General features: G+C 36.9%; 1 protein-coding gene across 1 annotated transcript in view; it reads right to left on the reverse strand.

Moving 5' to 3' along the window:
- Positions 1 to 21,234, reverse strand: part of PIAS1 (protein inhibitor of activated STAT 1) — a 110,665-nt gene that overhangs the window by 28,003 nt on the left and 61,428 nt on the right. The window contains exons 3-7 of the mRNA XM_023654887.2: positions 17,383 to 17,467; positions 17,072 to 17,119; positions 13,781 to 13,871; positions 13,003 to 13,137; positions 5,324 to 5,429 (exon numbers count right to left, since the gene is read on the reverse strand). Of these exons, the coding sequence (XP_023510655.1) occupies positions 5,324 to 5,429; positions 13,003 to 13,137; positions 13,781 to 13,871; positions 17,072 to 17,119; positions 17,383 to 17,467 (465 nt within the window). The remainder of the gene's footprint in view (positions 1 to 5,323; positions 5,430 to 13,002; positions 13,138 to 13,780; positions 13,872 to 17,071; positions 17,120 to 17,382; positions 17,468 to 21,234) is intronic.

Raw genomic sequence — 21,234 nt, forward strand, 5'->3', positions numbered from 1 at the left:
TCATTGTGAGTTGCAGTGGTAACAATATTTTATTATATGTCCTATAATAAAGTCACAGTTAGCCACATTTAAAGTTAATCTATTTTTAATCCCTATTGTCACAAGCTATGAGAGTTAGCCACTAATCGCATGTGGCTATATTTAAATTTAAGTTTAATTAAATTTAAAACTCTGTTCCTCAGTTGTACTAGCCACATATCAAGTGCTAAGTGCTCACTAGCCACATGTTGCTAGTGGCTACCACATGGGACAGTGCAGATGCAGAATATTTCCATCAACACAGATTCTTCTGTTAGACAGTGCTGTTGTAGCGTTTTGTTTTATTTTTCTATATGGTCATGAGCCACATAACAACCGTTTCAGTCAACCATAGACTGCATATACAACGGTGGTCCCATAAGATTAGTGCCATGTAGCCTGGGTGTATAGTAGGCTACACCACCTAGGTTTGTGTAGTACACTCTATGACATCCACAGAACAACGGAACTGCCTAACGATGCGCTTCTTAGAACATATGCCTGTTGTTAAGTGACGCATAACTGTAATTTCTATCCTTCCTTAATATCAGATTATTTTATATTCGACCTTTTAGAATTCTAAAGCTGGAGACAAGTGAACATATTAAGTCCAATATTTCGCCTTATAGGCAAGGAAACAGAAGCACAGGGACCAGATTTTTACCCTAGCTCTCTTTTCATCAGTTTATTTCAACAGAAATCTGAGGATCTACTACATACCAGGCACTGTGCTAAGCACTAGGAATTCAAAGAAAAATAAGATTAAATTCCAGCCCAAAGGAACTCATAGTCTAATATAAAGATGCTCAGTGAGATCATCTCTAATGTGCTCTGATGGAAGTGTGTTCAAGCTAGATGAAAGTCAACTCATCTACTCTGGGGGTTCTGAAATGCCTCCTAGAAAAAGTAAAACATGAAGGATAAGTGGAGTTAGGAGTCAACAGAGAAGTTCTGAGGCATAGAGAACAATACTGGTGAAGCAGTGAGGAAAAGAAAAGAATTCAGTATTTTTGTAATATAAGGTATGAGAAGAAGAGTGGATACAGATGACAACAGAAAGTAATAAAAGGAGGTGCCAAATCATGGAAAGCTGTATACGTCATGCTAAGGAAGTTGGAGTTATTATTCCATTGGTGTTAAGAAGCCATGGATTGCAAAGGAACGGTAAGATGAGATCTGCATTAATCACTTAGGATGCTACCAGAAGAGAGAATAGGAAAAGAAGCCAAGAAAGGAGAGCAATATATTATTTAAGAGAAGGTTTTTAAAATAAAAGCAGGATATGAGAGCTTAAATGAGGGCAGTGATGGTAGGAAGAGAGAAAAGACAGATTTGAGAAATATGTAGGGTGTAAGTTTGATAGGACTGGATGAGTTCAGTCTTAAATACTGAAATTTGAGGAAGCAGCGGAATGTTTCAGTGAAGGCAGTTAGCTATACATATCTATATTTGAAATTCAGAGGAAGGTCTGGGATGAAGGTATGTATTTGGGAGTTGATGCTGGTTTAAACCACAAGAGTAGATGTGATTACCTCTAGGGGAAGTATGTAGACCAAGGGTGAAACCCCAGGGAAAACAAACATTTAGGATGCTTCCCTTAAGAGAATCCACTGAAGGCAAGTAATTGAGACCAAACAGAGAAGAGAATTTCAAGGAGAAAGTGGCTGGTATGAAATGCAGCAAAAGTATCTAAGACAAAAACTGAAAAGATAAGCTTGAAATGTGGCAATCAGATTGTCACTTGCAACATCTGCAAGAGCAGCTTCGGTGGAGTTAAAAGATCACAGTGGGTTACAGTGAGGAGGTAGAAAGAGCAAGTGAAGAATACTCTTTGAAGAAACTAGGATGAGAACAATAGGGGAACACAAAATTCTATCCAGAGAGTAGCTTGTTTTTGTATTTTCAAAGCATGAAAGAGACTTGACAGTGAAAGTAGGAAGAGCCTGCAGAGAAGAAGGAACCAAAAACACAAGACAGAGAGCAGACAAATGAGGAACTAGATCTATAATATTATTTCTGAGCATCTCCACCTGGATATCTCACAGACATCTCAAATACCAAAAAGTCTAAGAGTGCACTCTGAGCTTTTCCCTGCAACCTGATCTTTTCAACGCTGTTCTCCATTTCAGTAAATAGTGCTACCATGTAACCTGGTGCTTAAAAAAAGCCTAGAACTTCTCCTTGACCTCTCCTTTTTCTTCACTCCCCCAACACATAATTCATTACCATTTCTACGCTTCAGCACTTCTCAAACCGTCAAATTCTCCCTATTTCCATCACCATTACCTTAGTGCAAGAAACCACCATCTCTTATCTGTATAATACGTTCCTAACTGGCTGGCCTCACTGCATCAGCCTAGCTCCCTTCAATTCAGTCTTCAAAGTGATATTTTTATTGCCCAAATCTGATCATGTCACTCTGCTTAAAAATCCTTTAAGGATTTTCTATCATCTATATGAACTCATCCTGTAGCTATTTCTCTGGCCACTCTCCTCCTTTGTTCTCTTTGCTCCAGCTCCAGCGGCCTTGTCTCTTGGCATATTTCCCTCCCATCTTGGGGCTTAACTCTTCCTCATCCTTATAATCTTCCTAAACTTCACAGTACCAGAGAGGACTATGTTCTCCTCTTGTTACCTCCAGAGTTCCCTGTCTTCTTCTTTAAGGCACATGCCACAAGTCTAATTCGTTAACGACTTGCGTAATCATTTAATTCTGTCTTTCCCATTAGACTGAAAACTTCTGGGGGATGCAGAGACAGTGTGTGTCTTGTTTAATGCTATATTCTCCTGTGCCTGGAACACAGTAGACTTGTAATATAATTTTCTGAGTGAGAAGAATAAATGAATAAAAGATTAATTTTCAGAAGGAAAAGGGATATTTCCTCCTGAGACTGAAAAGAATGAGTAAGGATGGGTACAAATGTAGATAAGTTGAAAAGCAGTTACAGTGGCACTAAGATTAAGGAAGAAATCGGCAGTTTAAAAAATTCACATCTTGTAGCCTCAATTTTCTTGCATTGGCAATGTGCTGCAAGAGGGGGAATAGTGTGTGAGTGAAGTACAGCCAAGGTTTAAAGTGAATGCTGAAGGGAAGCCGGAAGAGGAGACAGGAACTTGACCAAGAATTAGTAAAGAACTGTTTGTGTAAAAGTTGTGAGGAGGTATCTCTATACAAAGGTGGAAACCACAATACAAAAATCTACTGAATCAAATTAATCAAAGAATGGATTTCTCTGTGAAAAGCCTAAATACTATCGACTTTATTCTCACAACACAATAGTACCTGATTTGACTAATAAACCTTTGCCAGTAGAACTGATTGATAAGATTAAGAATAACTTACAATGATCATATTTGTAGGTAATCCGATTTCTTCAAAAATATCTGAGACACCTGCCAACATTTTGTTACACAAAGTTTTAATTATACAGTTAATTTGTGGGGAAAGTCATTTCTTTATAGATAGCATGAAGGCAAACAATCTGTTCTTTAGTCCATGACAACAAATGTCTTATTGGTAGGATCCAAATTAATGTTTTGTTGGTTCCCCAGGCCAGTAAGTAAGATAAGATATAAAGTGCCACAAGAATCCTACCCAATCTGCAACTACTCTCCACCTCCAGCATTGAATCAGAGATGAAATAAACAGCTTTTGAATTAAGCAGCTTTTGCTGCTCAATAGTGGCTAACAGTGGTTCCTTCCAGAAAATAAAATAATTCTAGGCTGACCTTCCCACTCTCCCTCCAGATGGTGCTACAGCTACAAGTGGAGAAGATTAACACCTTGAGCAAAGACAGCTTGCCTTATCATCATCATCATCATCATCATCATCATCATCACCACCACCACCACCACCACCACCACCACCATCACTAAATATAACAACTTCCTCTGCCTTATTTCTTGGTATTACCTTTTCCATACAGGCTCACATAATTCCATAACGCTTTCTGACCAGATGAGATTCCAGCACTATGTGGCAAATATGAAGATTCTCACTAGAATGACCAGGAATAGAACTCAGCAACAGTGTGAAAATAGAAAAGTTCTTCTCTTGCAATCTCCTTCAAAGCAGATGTCTGTCCCTTCTTTTCTTTCAGGATCCTCCACCATCTCCTTGTCCCTGCCAAATGGTGCTTCCACGCCTCTAGACCTCAAACCAGTGTTGTCATTCTAGTTCACTCCCTGCCAAAGAATGCCTACAAAGGCATTAGCCAAAAGTGTGCTCTTCTTGACTCAGGATTATTTGCATTTTTAAAAGACATAAAAATCCTTCAATGAACTACTCAGGGTATTCTGATATTCAGAAGTAGTGGGATCTTTTCCTCTGGCATAAAAACAGGTTAGAAAAAAAGATAAAAGCTATGCCATGAAGGGAATTGGGAGGAAAGCTGGCCTTACCACTTTAGTTCTTTCCACCACAGTGCTTCTAACTACAACTCTGACAGTGGGTTTCACTAATCAACTCACATCAAGAATCCTTAAAGTCTGGCTCTCTAACACCTGTCTGTACAAGTTTTGCCCCCTAAGTCCTCAGCCCCACCCCCAAATCCATCCACAAAGAATCTCTCTCTGCCAAAGAACAGAATAAAGGAAGAACTTAGTTTACCTCTTTGGCAAGGCCACCAACCTCTGGCCTTAAGCCTCCAAGAATGAAGCCAGAACAGCCAATTTGCAGACAAACCTCAAATTCAACACAACAAAATGAACCATCTAGTTATTCATACCTATGAACTCAGACTTTGGAGGGGTTCTAAATCATGTGGAACACAAACCTCTTGCTACAGATGAGAAATATGAGACCCAGAGGAGTAGTGTGACTTTTCAAGGCCATATAATCGATTACAAACAGAACCTGCCTACTTCATTAATACATCTACCACCCCACTGACTCCCTTTTTACTTTATTAATGCACAGATGTAGTCATCACATATCCCTGCTCATCTTTCCTGGAGAAACTTTAAATATAAAATAATTCTCATGAAATATATGCCAAGATTTCCTTCCCATCTCCTGGACTTCCTTAAACATTTACTTCTTTTATGAAGTTCTGATAAAATATTCCTCTGTGTTCATGTACTGACTTCACAAAGTTAATTTTAAGATCAGGTTATGACAAAGATATTAAAACTACTTCTTAAGTCTTATTTACTCTTGCTCACAAAACAAAGTTTTCAGTTTTTTAAATCTTCTATATAAGCTCTAGTAAAAAAACCCTAAAATTTCTTGAGTTAAGAAAATACTACTCTAACCTTTACCAAAACAGTTCAGCTACATAAATAAAATAAGTTTATCATACGTACTTAAAGCTCTAGAATGATCCGGATTCCTTATTCCCTTTGCTCGTAACCTCTGAAGAAGAACTGTTGAGGACAACTGTTTTACAAGATATACTGCCATGGAATAGTTCTGGAAAAAAAAAAAGATGTAGAAAACAAACAACATATGTAAGTAAATAGTACATCTATTTTAATCCCACAGTGATAGGGAAAGAAAATTAACACTTCTTAAAACACCTACTGTGTGCCAAGCACTGTCTTAGGTGTTTTCATGAACAGTAAGTAATTCACTTAATCCTAACCAAAAAGCTGCTGAGGTGGTCATAACCCTACTTTTATAGATGAGAAAGGTGAAGTTTTGAGAAATAAAAGAACTTGCCCTAATTTTGCAACTTTCAAGCAATAAAGCCAGTTCTGTCATGCTTCTATATTACCTGACTACCTGTACTTCATGAAGCTAATCAATTTAAGGCACTTTTATAAAAGAATGATGTTAAAACTAAATATAAACCAAGGCCAATAAGAGGGCAAAGTCATCATAAACCATATTTAGTAGATAATAGATATATCTAAAATAGCAGCTATTAAAAAAATTACAAATTAGATTGGCTTCCTAATCTATACCACTTAATCTCTCTGTATGCCTTTAACTAGTTCTTGAAAAGATCCTACTTGAGCCATTATCACAAGACGCAGAGGGAACAGTAAAGATTTTCAGAGAGAAGCTGCTGGTTCAGCAAATGAATAGATGAATATCCATTACCAGAAGAGGGACTACCTGGAGATGGTAGTCAGAGAAGCGGACAAAGGAAACAGTTAAGAAGCCAAGGTAGAAGCGAAAGGTACGTGGCTAGATAAGAGGAATAAAAAAGGGCTGAGGCTTATGAAGGGAAAGTGAGAGATCTAAATGAGAAGGCTCACCTTCCATTTGATGTTGGGATCAAGAGGAAGATCAAGCGATTTGGAAGGAAGCAAAAGGAAAAATAATTACTGCCACTCTCTATCTTATAGCTATATATGGTTTTCGAAGCACTCAACATACACCATCTACTTCATTTAACCCTCGCAGAAGGCCTATAAGAGAGAGGTAAGACAAGTATTTTTCTAAGTGAAGGACTGATGAAACCAAGGCACAAAAAGGCACATAATCTGCCCATGATCATGTGTCTGCTGGGTGACAGAGCCAGGAAAGAGTGGGGATCTTAGGACAACAGACTTACTCAATGGCCAAGGCCAGCAGCGTTCTTTGCAGTTCCTGCTTTCACACACCTTGTTTGCCTTGGCCCCCCCTAACCTAGGCCAATGTTCATTCCAACTTTCAGTTACTTTCACATTTTTGAGAACACATTCCTCTCTTCTGGCAACAAGAGAAAATATCCTATAATACCCTCTGGAAGGTCAAATTTTCATTTAGAGTTCAGAAACCTATCCATGTTCACATGTTACACATCTTCTGGAGAACAAATGAAATGTCAAAAAAGCCAATTTACTTTCATTAATAAACTTCACAATTTATTAATGAGGAACAACTAACCTTACAACTTGCCTAAATTTTACAACATACAATATCAACCTAATATAAAACTAAAAAGCTTCTTTTAGGAAAAAAACCTTATGTACCTTTATTATTTATTTGATTAATGCTTCAGGTACAACAGAAACTGGAGAAATGCTAATTAACACTGTGAAATTATGTACTGACAGCTTGCGTCTTCAGAACTAGGAATTACCCTAAGGCTTTATATAAATTTTTAAGGAGAGATCAAGTAGAAACTACAACTATAACTTCAGTGAAAAGGTACGTTCCCTCTAGCTGAAACATGTAACCAAATAAGAAAAAAAAAGCAGCAGCAAAAAAGAATGTCAGGTAGTAACAAATGCCACTTGTACTGATAATATGGAATTAAATTTTCTATCACATGAAAGAGATTCAGCAGCAAAAAGCCCCAAAACTTCATGATGCTATAGTATCTTTTCTAGGTAGATGATATCATATTGTTCCTGCCAACCCTTCAAAGTACTACCTAACTCCAACTATTGATATATATTGCATTACACTGACGTTCTGTCAAATGCTTTTTTGAAAGCCTTCAAAACTGTCTAGCAAATTCACAGGACATTTTCTCCGTAATTAAGATGTGTATATATATATATATATATATAATGTACCCATTAAGTGTCCTTTACACCAATATCTAGATAACTTCTCTACAAAGTTTAACAAATGCTAAATGCAGTGATTACCCTGAGGTAGGTAAGATGTTACAATATAGTTCACTTTGCTTATTTCCTTCAACCATTGCACAAGCTCTTTTTTTAATATATATTATTTTTTCTTTTTTCAAAAATTGAGCTATAATTGACATATAACATTGTGATAGTTTAAGGTGTACAATTATAGACATTTACATACTGCAATATGATCACCACTGTAGATTCAGCTAATACTAGCTCTCCTATTTATTTTCTTTGAAGACATATTTCTAACATTTCTCAATAGCAACTAATAATACAAATTAATCCCCAAAACAATAAGAGTTGAATTAAAAACTAGTGATTGAAAAACAATCTAAGAAGTTATATTCCGGGCTTTGGAAAAGAACAATTTTCTTTCAGTCTTTCATTTCAAAAAGAAGGTCTCCAACTTATGGATCTTACCTGGTAGACCTTCAAATCACTGAAGACACTGTGCTCTTTCTGAGGTTTGAAAGGGTTCCCTGGAAGAGCACTCTGCCCTCCTCAGGTGCTATATACCTGCAACCACATTTCCCCCTCTCCCACAGCTGGAGACTTCTTTCACAGTTCACTGTAAACACGCTGGTGTCTACCATACTTCCCTAGTAGGCTACACTTTCCACAAACACACAAAAACAAAATATCTTCAACGCTCTCTTCAAAAAGGGGGACAAAACAGGCAAGGCCCAAGGTACACTGGAAGTAAAATATTTATTTTATTTTTTTTCAGTGAGGAAGATTGTTGCTGAGCTAACATCTGTGCCAATCATCCTCTATTTTGTATGTAGGATGCCACTATAGCAAGGCTTGATGAGAGGTGTGCAAGTGCCTGTCCTGGATCTGAACTGGTGAACTGCAGGCTGCCAAAGCGGAGCATGTGGCGGAAGTAAACTACTTTGCCACTGGGCTGGCCCCCGAAGTAAAATATTTTAAAGGATTTTTAAAACCTAACAGTGACATATTAATTAGACAAAGAAAAACAATATAACCTTGACAGATGTCAAAAAGGATACTGATAAAATTCAAAATCCATTTCTCACAAAGATATCCAGTAAAAGAGGAGTATAGGAATACATCATTGATATAATTAAGTTCTATCAAAAATTAATAGTCATTATAATACTTAATGTTGTGACACTAGTATTCTCATTAATCTAAGGAACAAGTCAAGTATGTTCACTAGCACTCTCATTATTTAACACTGTTCTGAAGGTTCACTCTCATTATTTAACATTGCTCTGGAGGTTCTCACCAGCACAACAGAACAAGAACCTATGGCACAAATATAAGGGTTACCATTATTTTTATGAGGATACATCTCAAACCTAAAGCTGCCTACCTGGAAATACCGAGAAATCAACTAAAAATCTATTGCTAACAAATATGAATTCACATGTTAAGTACACATTTAACTATACCTAGCTTTTAAATAAAGCCAATAATAAATAAATTCTTTAGAAAATATAATAGAAAAAAGATCTATTTACAATAGCAATAGTAACACAGTAATTAATAATATGGAAGATTTATAAGAAGAAATCTATTAGGTTACTGAGAAACATAAAAGAAGATTTGAATAAATGGAGAAACATACAGTTCCTGGAATGGGAACATTAAATATTGTAAATAAATTAATCCTCCCTAACTTATATACAAATTTAAAGCAATCTCATTCAAATTCCCAGAAAGATTTGGGGGAGTAATGCAGGGAAACACATCTCACTCTGTGTAATCACTTTTCCAACATTTCTACTCTCCTCAAAGGCCCTATTTCTTCTCTCACTCTCAGGAGACCTACCTCACTTCCTATCTCACAGACATAAGAGAAGTCATCAGATCAGAACTTACTCATCTCTTCAGTACCAATCACATACACTCATCCAATCCTTTTCTTCTTCCATTAACTAAAGAAGCTGTCCCTCCTACCTTCCATGACTTACTATGCAATTCACTACTGATTACTCTTTCTTCTTCCTTCTCTTGTATATTTAATCTCTTCCTCTCATCAAGAAGACACCAGCCCTGTTAAGATTCAGTGCTCTCATTGTCATGGCCTGGGTTCACTTCCTGGTCTATCTTATTGACCGTCATACTGTGGCAGCTGCATGTTGCTGTGATGCTGAAAGCTATGCCACTGGTATTTCAAATACAAGCAGGGTCACTCATGGTGGACAGGTTTCAGAGGAACTTCCAGACTAAGACAGACTAGGAAGACAGGCTAGGAAGAAGGACCTGGCCACCCACTTCCGAAAAAACTGGCCATGAAAACCCTATGAATAGTAGCAGAGCACTGGCTGATACGGCATCGGAAGGTGTGAGACGATGGTGCAAAAAGACCAGGCAGGGTTCAGCTCTGCTGTACAGAGAGTCACTAGGAATTGGAATCAAATCGATGACACTAACAACTCAAGAAGATACTTGCCTTCATCTTTTATACATGTTAAAGACTCTCTCATTAAAACAAACAAATAACTCTCATCTCACATTTCCCTCCAGCTCACCTTTCTCTTTCCAAAGCCACACTTGCAAAACTCACTATCTCCACTGCCTCACCACCTAGTCACAATCTGGCTTCTCCTCCTACCATCCACCAAAACAGCTCATGCTAAAGTCACCTTCGTGTTCCTAATTCAAAGGGTATTTTTTAGACTTCAACATACTTGACTTCTCAACATCTGTTCAATACTACTTACCATCTCTTTCCTTTTTGGAAACTCTTCCCTTGGCTTCTCATACCCACCCCCCGTTCTGCTCCATCTCTCTGGCACTATTTCCCCATGTCCTCTGCAGGTTCATTCTCTTCCACCCAGTATTAAATGTTATAGTTCCTCAAAATTAAGTCTTGGGCACTCTCTTCTTCCTACTTGATACATTCCCCTTAAACAACATCAGTCTTGCTCATGCGGCTTCAATAACCAGCAATAAGCAGATAACTCACATTTTTCTCTCTAGCCCAAACTTATCCTTTAAGCCTATAGACCCAATTGCATATTCAGAACATCTCAAAGGCATCTCAAACTCAAAACCGTCAAAACTAAACTCATGATTTTCTCCATCTAGTCCTCCAACACTCCCTCCTCCAATGCAAACAAAATGCACCTAAACTCAGTCCTTTTTCAGTGTTTCCTCTATCTCAGTAACGTTATCATTTACCTTGTTACTGAAGCCAGAAACTAAGGAATCATCCTTGATATCTCCCTTTCTCTCAGCTCCTACTTCTAATCTATCACTTAGTCCCAGAGATCCACCTATTTACCTCCATTCTCACTGCCACCATTCTAGGCTAACACAGTATTTCTCTCACTAATAATAAAGCAATAGTTTGCTCCTAAGAGGCGACCTCTCTGCATGATTCTGGCCTCTGTCCAAGCTGTTTACCACTCTGAGAGTGACTTTTTCTAAACAGAAATATGGCCCTGTAAATTTTCTGCTTAAAAAGGGAACATTCTTAACATTAACACTACCTCAAAGGCCCTGCAAGGTTTGGCCCGTTGTTACCTCTCTAGCCTCATCTTGCATATTGCTCTGCCCCAGTCTCCACACTCTTACCACAGTGGCTCCCTTTCAGTTTCTTGAAAAGAACCAGGCTCACTCCTGCCCCTGGGCTATTGAGCAGGTTGCTTCCTCTGAACCTTCTGCCTAAGTGAATTCTTCTACCCTTCTCTCAGTTCTTGGCTCATCACTGCTTCCTCAGGGAAGCCCGGCCTGACCTTTCTCTAGTTCAAAATGCCCTTTAATATACTCTAAAATCACCACACACCTCTCCTTTATAGTACTTACATTAAGAAAGTTCACATTTTTGTGTGTGACCACCTGGCCCCTAGATCTCAGGCTCCAAAAGAGCAGGGACTTTTTTCTTGCTTCAGTACTGCTGGTTTTCAGTATAGTGCATGGCACAGAGTAAGCATTCAATAGATTTCAAATGAATTAGTGAATAGATACGAGCTCATATGACAAAACTGCAATAATCAAAAACATTCTGAAATTGTCCCATAAAAAGAATGCTAGGGGCCGGCCTGGTGGTGCAACAGTTAAGTGCGCATATTCTGCTTTGGCCGCCCTGGGTGTGCTGGTTTGGATCCCGGGTGCGGACATGGCACCGCTTGGCAAGCCATGCTGTGGTAGGCGTCCCACATATAAAGTAGAGGAAGATGGGCACGGATGTTAGCTCAGGGCCAGTCTTCCTCAGCAAAAAGAGGAGGATTGGCAGCAGATGTTAGCTCGAGGGCTAATCTTCCTCCAAAAAGAAAAAGAATGCTAGACTAAGAAACAATGTAGAAAAAGCTCAGAAACACACCTAGGATAAATAAAAATCAAATATATAATAATGGTGGCTTCTGAATCACCATTTATTTAGTTAATAGTGTTAGAACAACTGGGTGACTATTTAAAAGATGAAAGTAAATCTTTATTTCACACCACACATAAATTTATAATGGATTAAATATTTAAAAGTAAAACAAGAAACCTCGAAAGTCTAGAAGAAAATATAAACAAATATTTATGTAAGCTTAGGAGAGCAGATAGACTTAAGTATGGTAGGCTCTGAGGGGGAAAGACTATAAAGGAAAGAAAAACTGATTAAGATTTGGCTCCATAATAATTTAAATCTTCTACACATTAAAATTAAAATTTATTTCACGTAAATAAAAATAAAAGGCAAACAAGAAACAAATATTTGCAACATGTGAAAGAGGATTAAGTCTTAATATATGATGAACTCATAAACCAATAATGAGAAAAACAGCAACAGAGAAACAGATGGATAATCTTCAACTGCAAGTAATCACAAACATAAAATATGTTCAATCTCAGTAATAATAAAAGGAGTACTAATTAAAGTATGGTGCCATTCTTTACCTATTAAAATTGGTAAAGATTTTAAAGAAGATAAAACTCAATGTTGACAGAGTATGGGTCAACAGGCACATGAATAAACACTGAAAGTTAGAGAATAAATTTGTACAACATCTTTTGGAAAGGCATCTGTCAATGTACACAAAATTTCTTAAAACTCTGTAAGCTTTTTGACTCAGCAATTCCACTTCTGGGAATTTACTCTAAGGAAATTATTACATATGTATGCAAAGCTATAGCTACTAGGATGGTCTTCAAAATGTTCTTTGAAATAGCAACCAAATCAGTAAATCAAATAAGTGCTCAACAATAGGGAATAGGCTACCTCATATTGGAATACGATGTAATCATTTAAAATCATGCAGATGAACATGGAATGACACAGGAAGACATTTGTGAGAAATTGCTGAGTGAAAGGATCCGGTTATAAAACACTGGATACTATATGATCCCATGTTTTAAATGGGAACATGTTGAAAACTCATTGTAAAACAAAAATAAGTCCTTTTGCAACTCACTTTACAATATCATCTACATACAAGCTCAGGCAACCATGGAGATTAACCCTTTCCTGTAATACAAAAATCTGGTAGAAACAAAAATTTACTTACTCTTCCAATTTCTGCAGTCCAAGAAACAACAATGGTGTTTGGTACTGTTGTGGACAATCGAACAAGTGAGGTGATATTAATTGGTCGGCTGGGTCGCTTTGGTTCCACACCATTTTTAGTAGGTGGAAGATAACCCTAAGGATGAAATAAATTTATTTCTACTTATTATTTCAACCATCATTTTAAATTCCTAAAAAGAACCCCTACAAACTACATACTAGAAAATATGAATATTTTCATTAAAAAGTAGAGGAGTAAATATTCACAAGAGTTTCTTGTGTTTCTCTAAACAATCCTATAATCTCATTATAGTAAGTATGCAAAAAAGGATGTATAACTTAAAAATCTCTAAAATTTAAGAATTAGGATGAATTCATGAAGAGTTTGGATAAGTACATAAGGAATATTTTAAATGTGACCACTAACAGCCCCCACTCTCATCCTCTGTTTAAGGCATAGTATTCTTCAAGTCTCTATTCTACCACAGGCTTCCAGATTCACACTAATACAGTTGAGGTTGTGTTGAGACAATTTCTCTCCCCAAAGTCCAGTACAACACTAAACGACCACACCCAACTCCAAGTCCTAGACTTTGTCCCCATAGCTAATGTCACAGCTGTTAATTGTACATACTTGGTACAAGTGTTTCACTCAGTCACATGAACATATATCCAAAATAAAGATATTTTCTTAATGAAAAACTATGATTAACAACAGCTGTGATGACATTGGATAGCTATCTTGGCAATGTATTTAAAAAATAACTTTTAGAACTCACTGGAAGGCTGCAAGGTTTTGTATTCACTTTCACACAAAGATTGGGTGGGAAGTGATCTTCTTGTGGACAACTTGTTTCTGATAAACAAAACCTAAATGATAAAAGACAAGTTTAATTTCCTTTATTAAAGGATGATCTGATTAATATTTTTGCTCAATAGCTAATCTAAAAGATGGTCAGACTTAACAAGAACAAAAAAACTATTAAAACTAGACAATGATGAACAAGCATATTTAAACAGGTTTAATATAAATAATTCCATCAATGTAGAGTTTCAGTGATCACAGCTATCAACCTGCAGTTGTCTTCATAATATTTCCAATCATTTGTTTAAGTATGTTCTGAGGGGGGCAAGAAAAAAGACTCTGGAGTTGAATAAGCTTAATAAATTTTGAATCAAAAAATTAAGTTTCCTTAATACAGAACTTCTCAAGAGCTAGGCTACCATGCACTGTAACTTTTCAAAAGGGAGATATAATATACAGTTCTACCCAAACTTATTTGCCTATGAAACATTCTTTTGGCTCTCAGCAGAACATACTGAAAATACTGTCAAGCTCATCCCCAGGACCAAGTTCTGGCCTCTAAGCCAAGGTACGCCATCATTCCCTGAGAAATGACGATGGAGAATAACAACATCATTTATATTATAGCCACATGTATTTAGAATACTACTCTAGAAACTCATGAAAACATGTATTTCTAAATTAAAGGCATAATCTTTTGGGAAAAAGAAGGACAGCTACATAATTTATAAATTCTCACTCTTATATAGATCAAGAAATGAATTATTAATTTGCTATTTAAGACATCTATCCTTAATTACCTCCTATTTCCAATATATGGCTGAGGCTCATTCCACATTTACACAATGTTCACAATATATTTGAGTTACATGTTAAGAAGAACCCTATCTCTGGAATTCTGTGAAATATTCATCACGCACAAACATCTTTCCTCAACATCTGCGGTGCAGGGTCTTAACCTGCCGACTGAGATCTGTGTGTGGAAAGGGTCCACAAAATGGGACAATTTTCTACATAAAATTTTATGAGTACATATACATGTTCCTCTTTATGGGAAGACAATTTATTGCTTCCATCACATTCTCAAAGGGATCAGGGATCCATAAAAAGGTTAAGAATTACTAATCTAGAAAGATTTCCTAGAAATACACTTAGGAAACAGATGACAAAGCTCACAGGATCATTTCTAACCCCAGTAGAACCTTCTAGTACAGGCCAGTCTTTACACTGGAACAGTAAGAGGATGCCACAAAGTTTTTAATCAATTAGTCTAACGCAATGACAAATTTAAAACATGGACCTTAGCTGCCTGAAGCTATAGGAAAAGAATAATTTATATGACAAGTAGACTCCTATTCAATTCAGTAAAAAAGCGAAAATCTAAACCACCCTAACAAATTAAAGGGAAAAAAAGAAAAAAGAGGGAACAATAGCAAAAAGTTTCTGTGAAGGAGTTCATGGGGGTGGGAAGAGGAACAGGTACATAAATGAAAACAGGCTAGGAATCTAATAGAGAAAACACCGACCCCAATTCTGACCAAATTACTTTCATGTTTTAGATAAAGATTTATAATTAGGATAGTAGCTAGGTATACACTCCTAACTTAAATAATACAATGGGACTGCAGACCTAGCAACGGGAGGTGGGGAGGGGTAGATGTCTAACAATTACCAAATATACAACACAGTTCTTTCTTCCTAAGATCTGGGATAAATCTGAATTATAAACGGCTAAATCATTTTTAACCAACAAGATTCCCTTGGAATCTCTGAATTAGAAAGTTGATCTATCTTAGGGAAAATACTCTTCCTTTAGAATGTGAACCATGCCCACTGCTGCTTTAAAGAATGCACATACATTAATATAAAATACTGAGGCTAGTAACTAGATCTTTGGTTCCAGAGCTATGGTTGTCAAATTTTTAGTCTTGGGATTCTTTCTTCAAATGAAAACTAACCCAAAGTCAAACATGCAGAAAAGATTAAAGCAGCACTACTTTGGTTCAGTGTGTGTGTTGGGGGGTGGAGGGCGTTGCATAGGGGAGGTGGAATGGTAGCCAGAGTGTAGACCCCTAAGGATGGCCCCAAGCATCAGTCTGAAAACCATTGTTTAAAGGATAATGTCACATACCAGTACGAACAAAATGTAAATTGTTGACGCAGGAAGTAAAAAAGATTACAGCAATATATAATCAGTTACGAAGGCATCATTTTTTAGTCCTTTAATTTATTCAGTCATTATCAGAGTCTGCCCCAACAGTGGATAAATTACCTTTTACATAGCAACATCTTTGTCAGTGCCTTCCAAAACAAAGAACTCAACTTCTCCTCTGCTTTCTCACTGTTTTTATCACACTATTTTTAAGCTTAGATCAGAGTTTTCACATTGTTCCACAAAGCACTGAGCAGGTGCTTTTATCTCTTTTCTGATCTCCTACTATATTTATAATTTGTACATACAACTCAGTTTTTGGTAATTGAGACTGGGCTTTCTGTTGGACCTATCCCTCCCGCTCTCTGGGGAAAACAGCTGGCTGAAGAAAACAACTGTCTTGTATTTCCTCTTCTATCCCTACTGCAACAGGGACAGTGGGAGGCACTTAGGCTCACACATGGACAGTCACTGAGTGAAGAGAGTAGCATAAGATGGTTTATATAAGGAAGAGAGAGACATATTGACATAAAATATTTCTTAGATACTCTTAGAAGAAATGGGCTAAGAAGAGAAATTATGGGACAGCTGTGAATTCACATTGGAAAATTCCCATTCATCTTGCAAAACTATCAAGAAATGTCTCACAATGGAATCTAGATTTAAACTGACGATTTAAAACAGAGGACAAAGCAAATTAGAATATTTTGGTTTTTCTTTGTCCACGAGACACTGTAAACTTAACCTAAGTACTAGTTCCTTATCCCAGAAGTTTGCCACTCATGGATCAGGCCTTTGCTTTCATAAAACTTGGTATTTCTAAAGAGCTGACTACTGTGATCTTTAAATGCATCATTAGCTGGAGCTTCTCAACTAATTGAGGGTAACCAAAATGGAGAAATGTGGTTAGATATATGGTACATGACTTACTACATCAAAATCTAAATTCTATAAAAATTAGGGTATTTCATAACAGGAGAAGTTTTTTCCTCATTCAAACATCTGAACCCAATACTTTCAATATACTTATTGGAAATTAGGTAGATTTTTTTTCAAGTCTTTAAGGAATATTAACTTTTAAACTTTGGATATATATTGTAGTCAATACTCTACCTTAACTGGACCTGCACTGTGAAGTCACATTTGGTCCCAGAAATATCCCTACAAAAGACAGAATAAGAGCTACAATTATTTTAAAAACATGCACATGAAAAGTGATTCAAGGACACTGTTACTCCAGAAAGTCTTTCAAACTGTCAGAGATAAAACTGTTCTTAGAGTAACTAACACTTTAATAGTATTTTCAATATTAATACTGGCACGACACTAATACTCACCCAATAACTGTTCTAAAAAAAGTCACTTATTATAAACAAGACTAGATTCAAAGACCAAAATGCAAGTTACACGTGAAGACAACTTACATGGAACTACTGATCTGCTGCACTTGTTGTGGTGTCAATGCAAATGCAAAACAGGTTTCTCGAAAGCGCTGACTGTTGTCTGATGCTAAAGGAGAAAAGAATTATACTTTTAATTGCCTTCAAATTCATCAATAGAGAGCACAACAGCAAAAAAAAACCCAAAACCATTCACATGTCTTTAATTAACTGGGATGTATTCTGGAGTTTAGATGCCAAGGCAATTAAAGCCCTGAAAAATAAAAACATGCCAGTTGTCATATAACAGAAATAGGCAAAAAAATGGCTAATTCCAGAAGATACATCAGGATTCAAATTCAGAAAACACATGAAGAAACACTAATAAAAAACTACCTAATCATATAAACGTTTGCATCTAAAAAGCACACTTGAAGGGGCCGACCCGGTGGCGCAGCGGTTAAGTTCACATGTTCTGCTTCTCAGCGGCCCAGGGTTCGCTGTTTCGGATCCCGGGTGTGGGTATGGCACCGCTTGGCAAAAGCCATGCTGTGGTAGGTGTCTCACATATAAAGTAAAGGAAGATGGGCACAGATGTTAAGCTCAGGGCCAGTCTTCCTCAGCAAAAAAGAGGAGGATTGGCAGTAGTTAGCTCAAGGTTAATCTTCCTCAAAAAATAAATAAATAAATAAAAAATAAAAAGCACACTTGATATTAGTTTTACTTTAACTAGAATAATATAAAGCCATTTAAAGATATATAGTTTCAGAGCAAAGTAACAAACATACATGCCATAAGATCTGCACAGGTGAGATGACATTTGGTCTTTAAGGGAAATTAAGAATTTTACCATCTTCCATGTAACCATATCACGTAAGTTTTATACAATAAATATCATAGTTTCTCCTATGCTTAGATGACTTGACTTCAAAATTTGCCTGTGGTCACCACTTAAAAGAAGGAAAATAAAGAAAGGAAGGAAGAGAAAAGAGAGGAAGGGAAGGAGAGAAAGGCAGGTGAGGGGAGAGAACAGAGCAAGAGAACAGGAAGGCAAGCACAAGTCAGTGTAGAGCAGACTCCTACAGTAAGCTGCTGTGAGCAACAACAGCTCCACTGGCTTTTAATACACCTGATGTATATTTAAAAAATCAGTGGTCAATATCCTTGTTCACTAGTGTTTCTTTAGGGCTTGGCACAAAGAAGCACTGAATGACTGCTTGTTGAATGAATCAAAGAATATGAAAATTAAGAAATAGCAGATTAAACTATTTAACCTGTACTTTTCCATGCTAATTTTCTAGGGGGAAAAATTACTACAAGTTATTACCAAGGAAATTCTGGCCTGTAGGTCACTTAAACTGCTGCAGAAAAAGTAACCGAACTTGATCATCTCTTGCCTAAACTGGGTTTGATCCTAATTGCAAGCAACACTTCCACTGCAACTACCACCAAACCGCAGTATGTCATGGTGAGAAATCTGTACAAATGTATGAGTGTGAGGGAAAAAATGGAAAAGAGCACTGCTGATCTACAATTTCATCTCAATACAGGAGCATCTTTTAAATGCTAGATTTGTGTTTCTGCTTTGTGATCTTGGCCGGTTTTTCTTAAGTACTCTATCCCCAAGAAATAATTACTAAATAGAAACTTGTCTTCATTGTGAACTATCAGCCTGGTAAATGGCCGATAACCAACGACCAGAATGTAGAAAAGCAGACAGTTTCCTCTGTCAGGCAATGCAAGTAACTCCTTTGCTTCTCAGAGCAATATCTTTATAAAGATTTTAGTCCAGTAGGCTTAGCCTAATTTAGATTTCTGGCTCCATTCTAAAACAGTACTAAAATAACTTCCCAAGTACAAAAATTCATATTACTCTCTAGGCAAAACTTCAGATTCATTTTAGAATATATGAGTACAGTAAGTTTTAGACATACACATGTAGATTTAGATAGAGAAGATACGATTAAAATAATGAGGCAGTTTCTTGCGCCACACGTAGAAATCAGGTTTATTACTTAATAATAACCCCTATTTACACCCTCTTTTATATAGAGATTGTAACACTCATAGGGTTATTACTATTTATCTGGAAAAGCACCTTTCATACTATGTGGTATTCAGGTTTAATTTCTGCTAAGAATGCCAGTGAAGAATTTATAGTTTTGGTCTTAGATAACAGACTATATAAAAACTTTTCTGAAGTGAATTAAGCTATCATTATCCCTTTCAGAAAAATTCAGGCTAAACAGAATCATAAAATCTTCATACTGAAAAAGGAGTCTTACAAATCACCCAGAACAATGATCTCCAGCACTGGGGGTATGCAACTCTGTGGGCACACAAGACAACCCACAGGGATGCAGGAAAAAATATCTACCTACCTGTAAAATAGAAGTTTTAAAAAGTTGAGATTTTACACAAAATCTAAAATCTAATTTATGAGAATATCTAAAATTTTATGTAAACCCTTAACTTCTTTAACTTTTATTTTTTGTGTGTTGTGTGATATATATAATATTAGTATAATAGCTTAATATATTTAGCAGATATATGTATGGCATATGCTAGATTATTTTGCTGAGAGGTGCATGTAATCAAATAAGTCTGCAGACCATTAATCTAGAGTTCAACCTTCCTTTCAATCCTTCCATTCATACTTTGTTTGAACCCTTTTAGAGATGGGTTCTTACCCTTTTAGAGTGGCTATCACCTTCTCAGGCAGAAGACGGCTGGCGATAAACAGTTTAACTGAAGAAAACTTGCAGCCCTATAGAGGGTAGCAAAGTTCAGTGGAAAGAGATGAGATCATACAGACTTGGATTCCAAACTGGTTTTGCCACTTATTTGCCATGTGACCTTAGGTACTTATCCACTCTGAGGCTGTTTCCTCCAATATTTAAACATAAACACATACACACACACAAATCTTCATAGGTTATTTTGAAGAATATAAATGAGGTAAGATAAAACAACCAAGAATTTCCTTTTCTGTCCCCTTTCCTCGTTATGCCCTTATACCGAATCAAAAAATATGCTGTTAAATTCCATCCATTGATGTCATACAGCATATCTAGTGACAACCATTCTCCAAATGTTTTAAACAGCATTAATGTACCCCTCTCTCTCCATCAACTCTTCCCACTGTATTTCAGGTGAGATCTCAGAATTACTTACCACCCTGATCTTTCTCCTCTGAACATACTCCAGCTTGTCACAGCCTTACAGTGACAGCCAGAACTAGACACACTGTGTCACAGCATATACTATTTGTTCAAAATATTTGCTGCCCCTCTGTACTGGCCCATTCCCAGAGGAGGATCACACTTCCGGTGCTACTGACATTAGCCTTGGCCAGTGAAATGCGAGCAGAAGTATACCACCTCCAAGCAGACCTTTAAGAACTATCCTTTTGTATCACCATCTTCCTTTCCGGTCTCCCTGGATTCTAGAATGAAGAGAACACAGAGCAGAGCCACAGCCAATCTGTAGCTAATAAGTAACATAAGCAAGAAATAAACCTTAGCTGTTCGCCATTGAGATTTATAGTTGCGTGTAAGCTAATATATTATTCCAGATGTGATGTAACTAGAAGAGTATTTCTATCAACAACTACCATCTACTATTGTTAATCCACATAATATTGAATAAAGGGCATTTGCTCCTTTTTCACATCTAGAAATTGAGGTTCAAAGTAGTTATGTAACTGTGAGGACCTCATACTAGGTAAGTAGAACCAGAACTGGCACTCAGAGCTACACATCTCCAAAGCGCATGCTCTTCTCATAACATAGGTCTATTAGCTCTCCTGATGTAGGTGCTGTACTTCTGGTAATGCAACCTAGCATTCTACTGGATCCCAGAAAATAGGAAAAGAATTACCCACTACCCTCCTCATAA

Source organism: Equus caballus, chromosome 1 (assembly GCF_041296265.1).
Source record: "Equus caballus isolate H_3958 breed thoroughbred chromosome 1, TB-T2T, whole genome shotgun sequence".
NCBI classification, from domain to species: domain Eukaryota; kingdom Metazoa; phylum Chordata; class Mammalia; order Perissodactyla; family Equidae; genus Equus; species Equus caballus.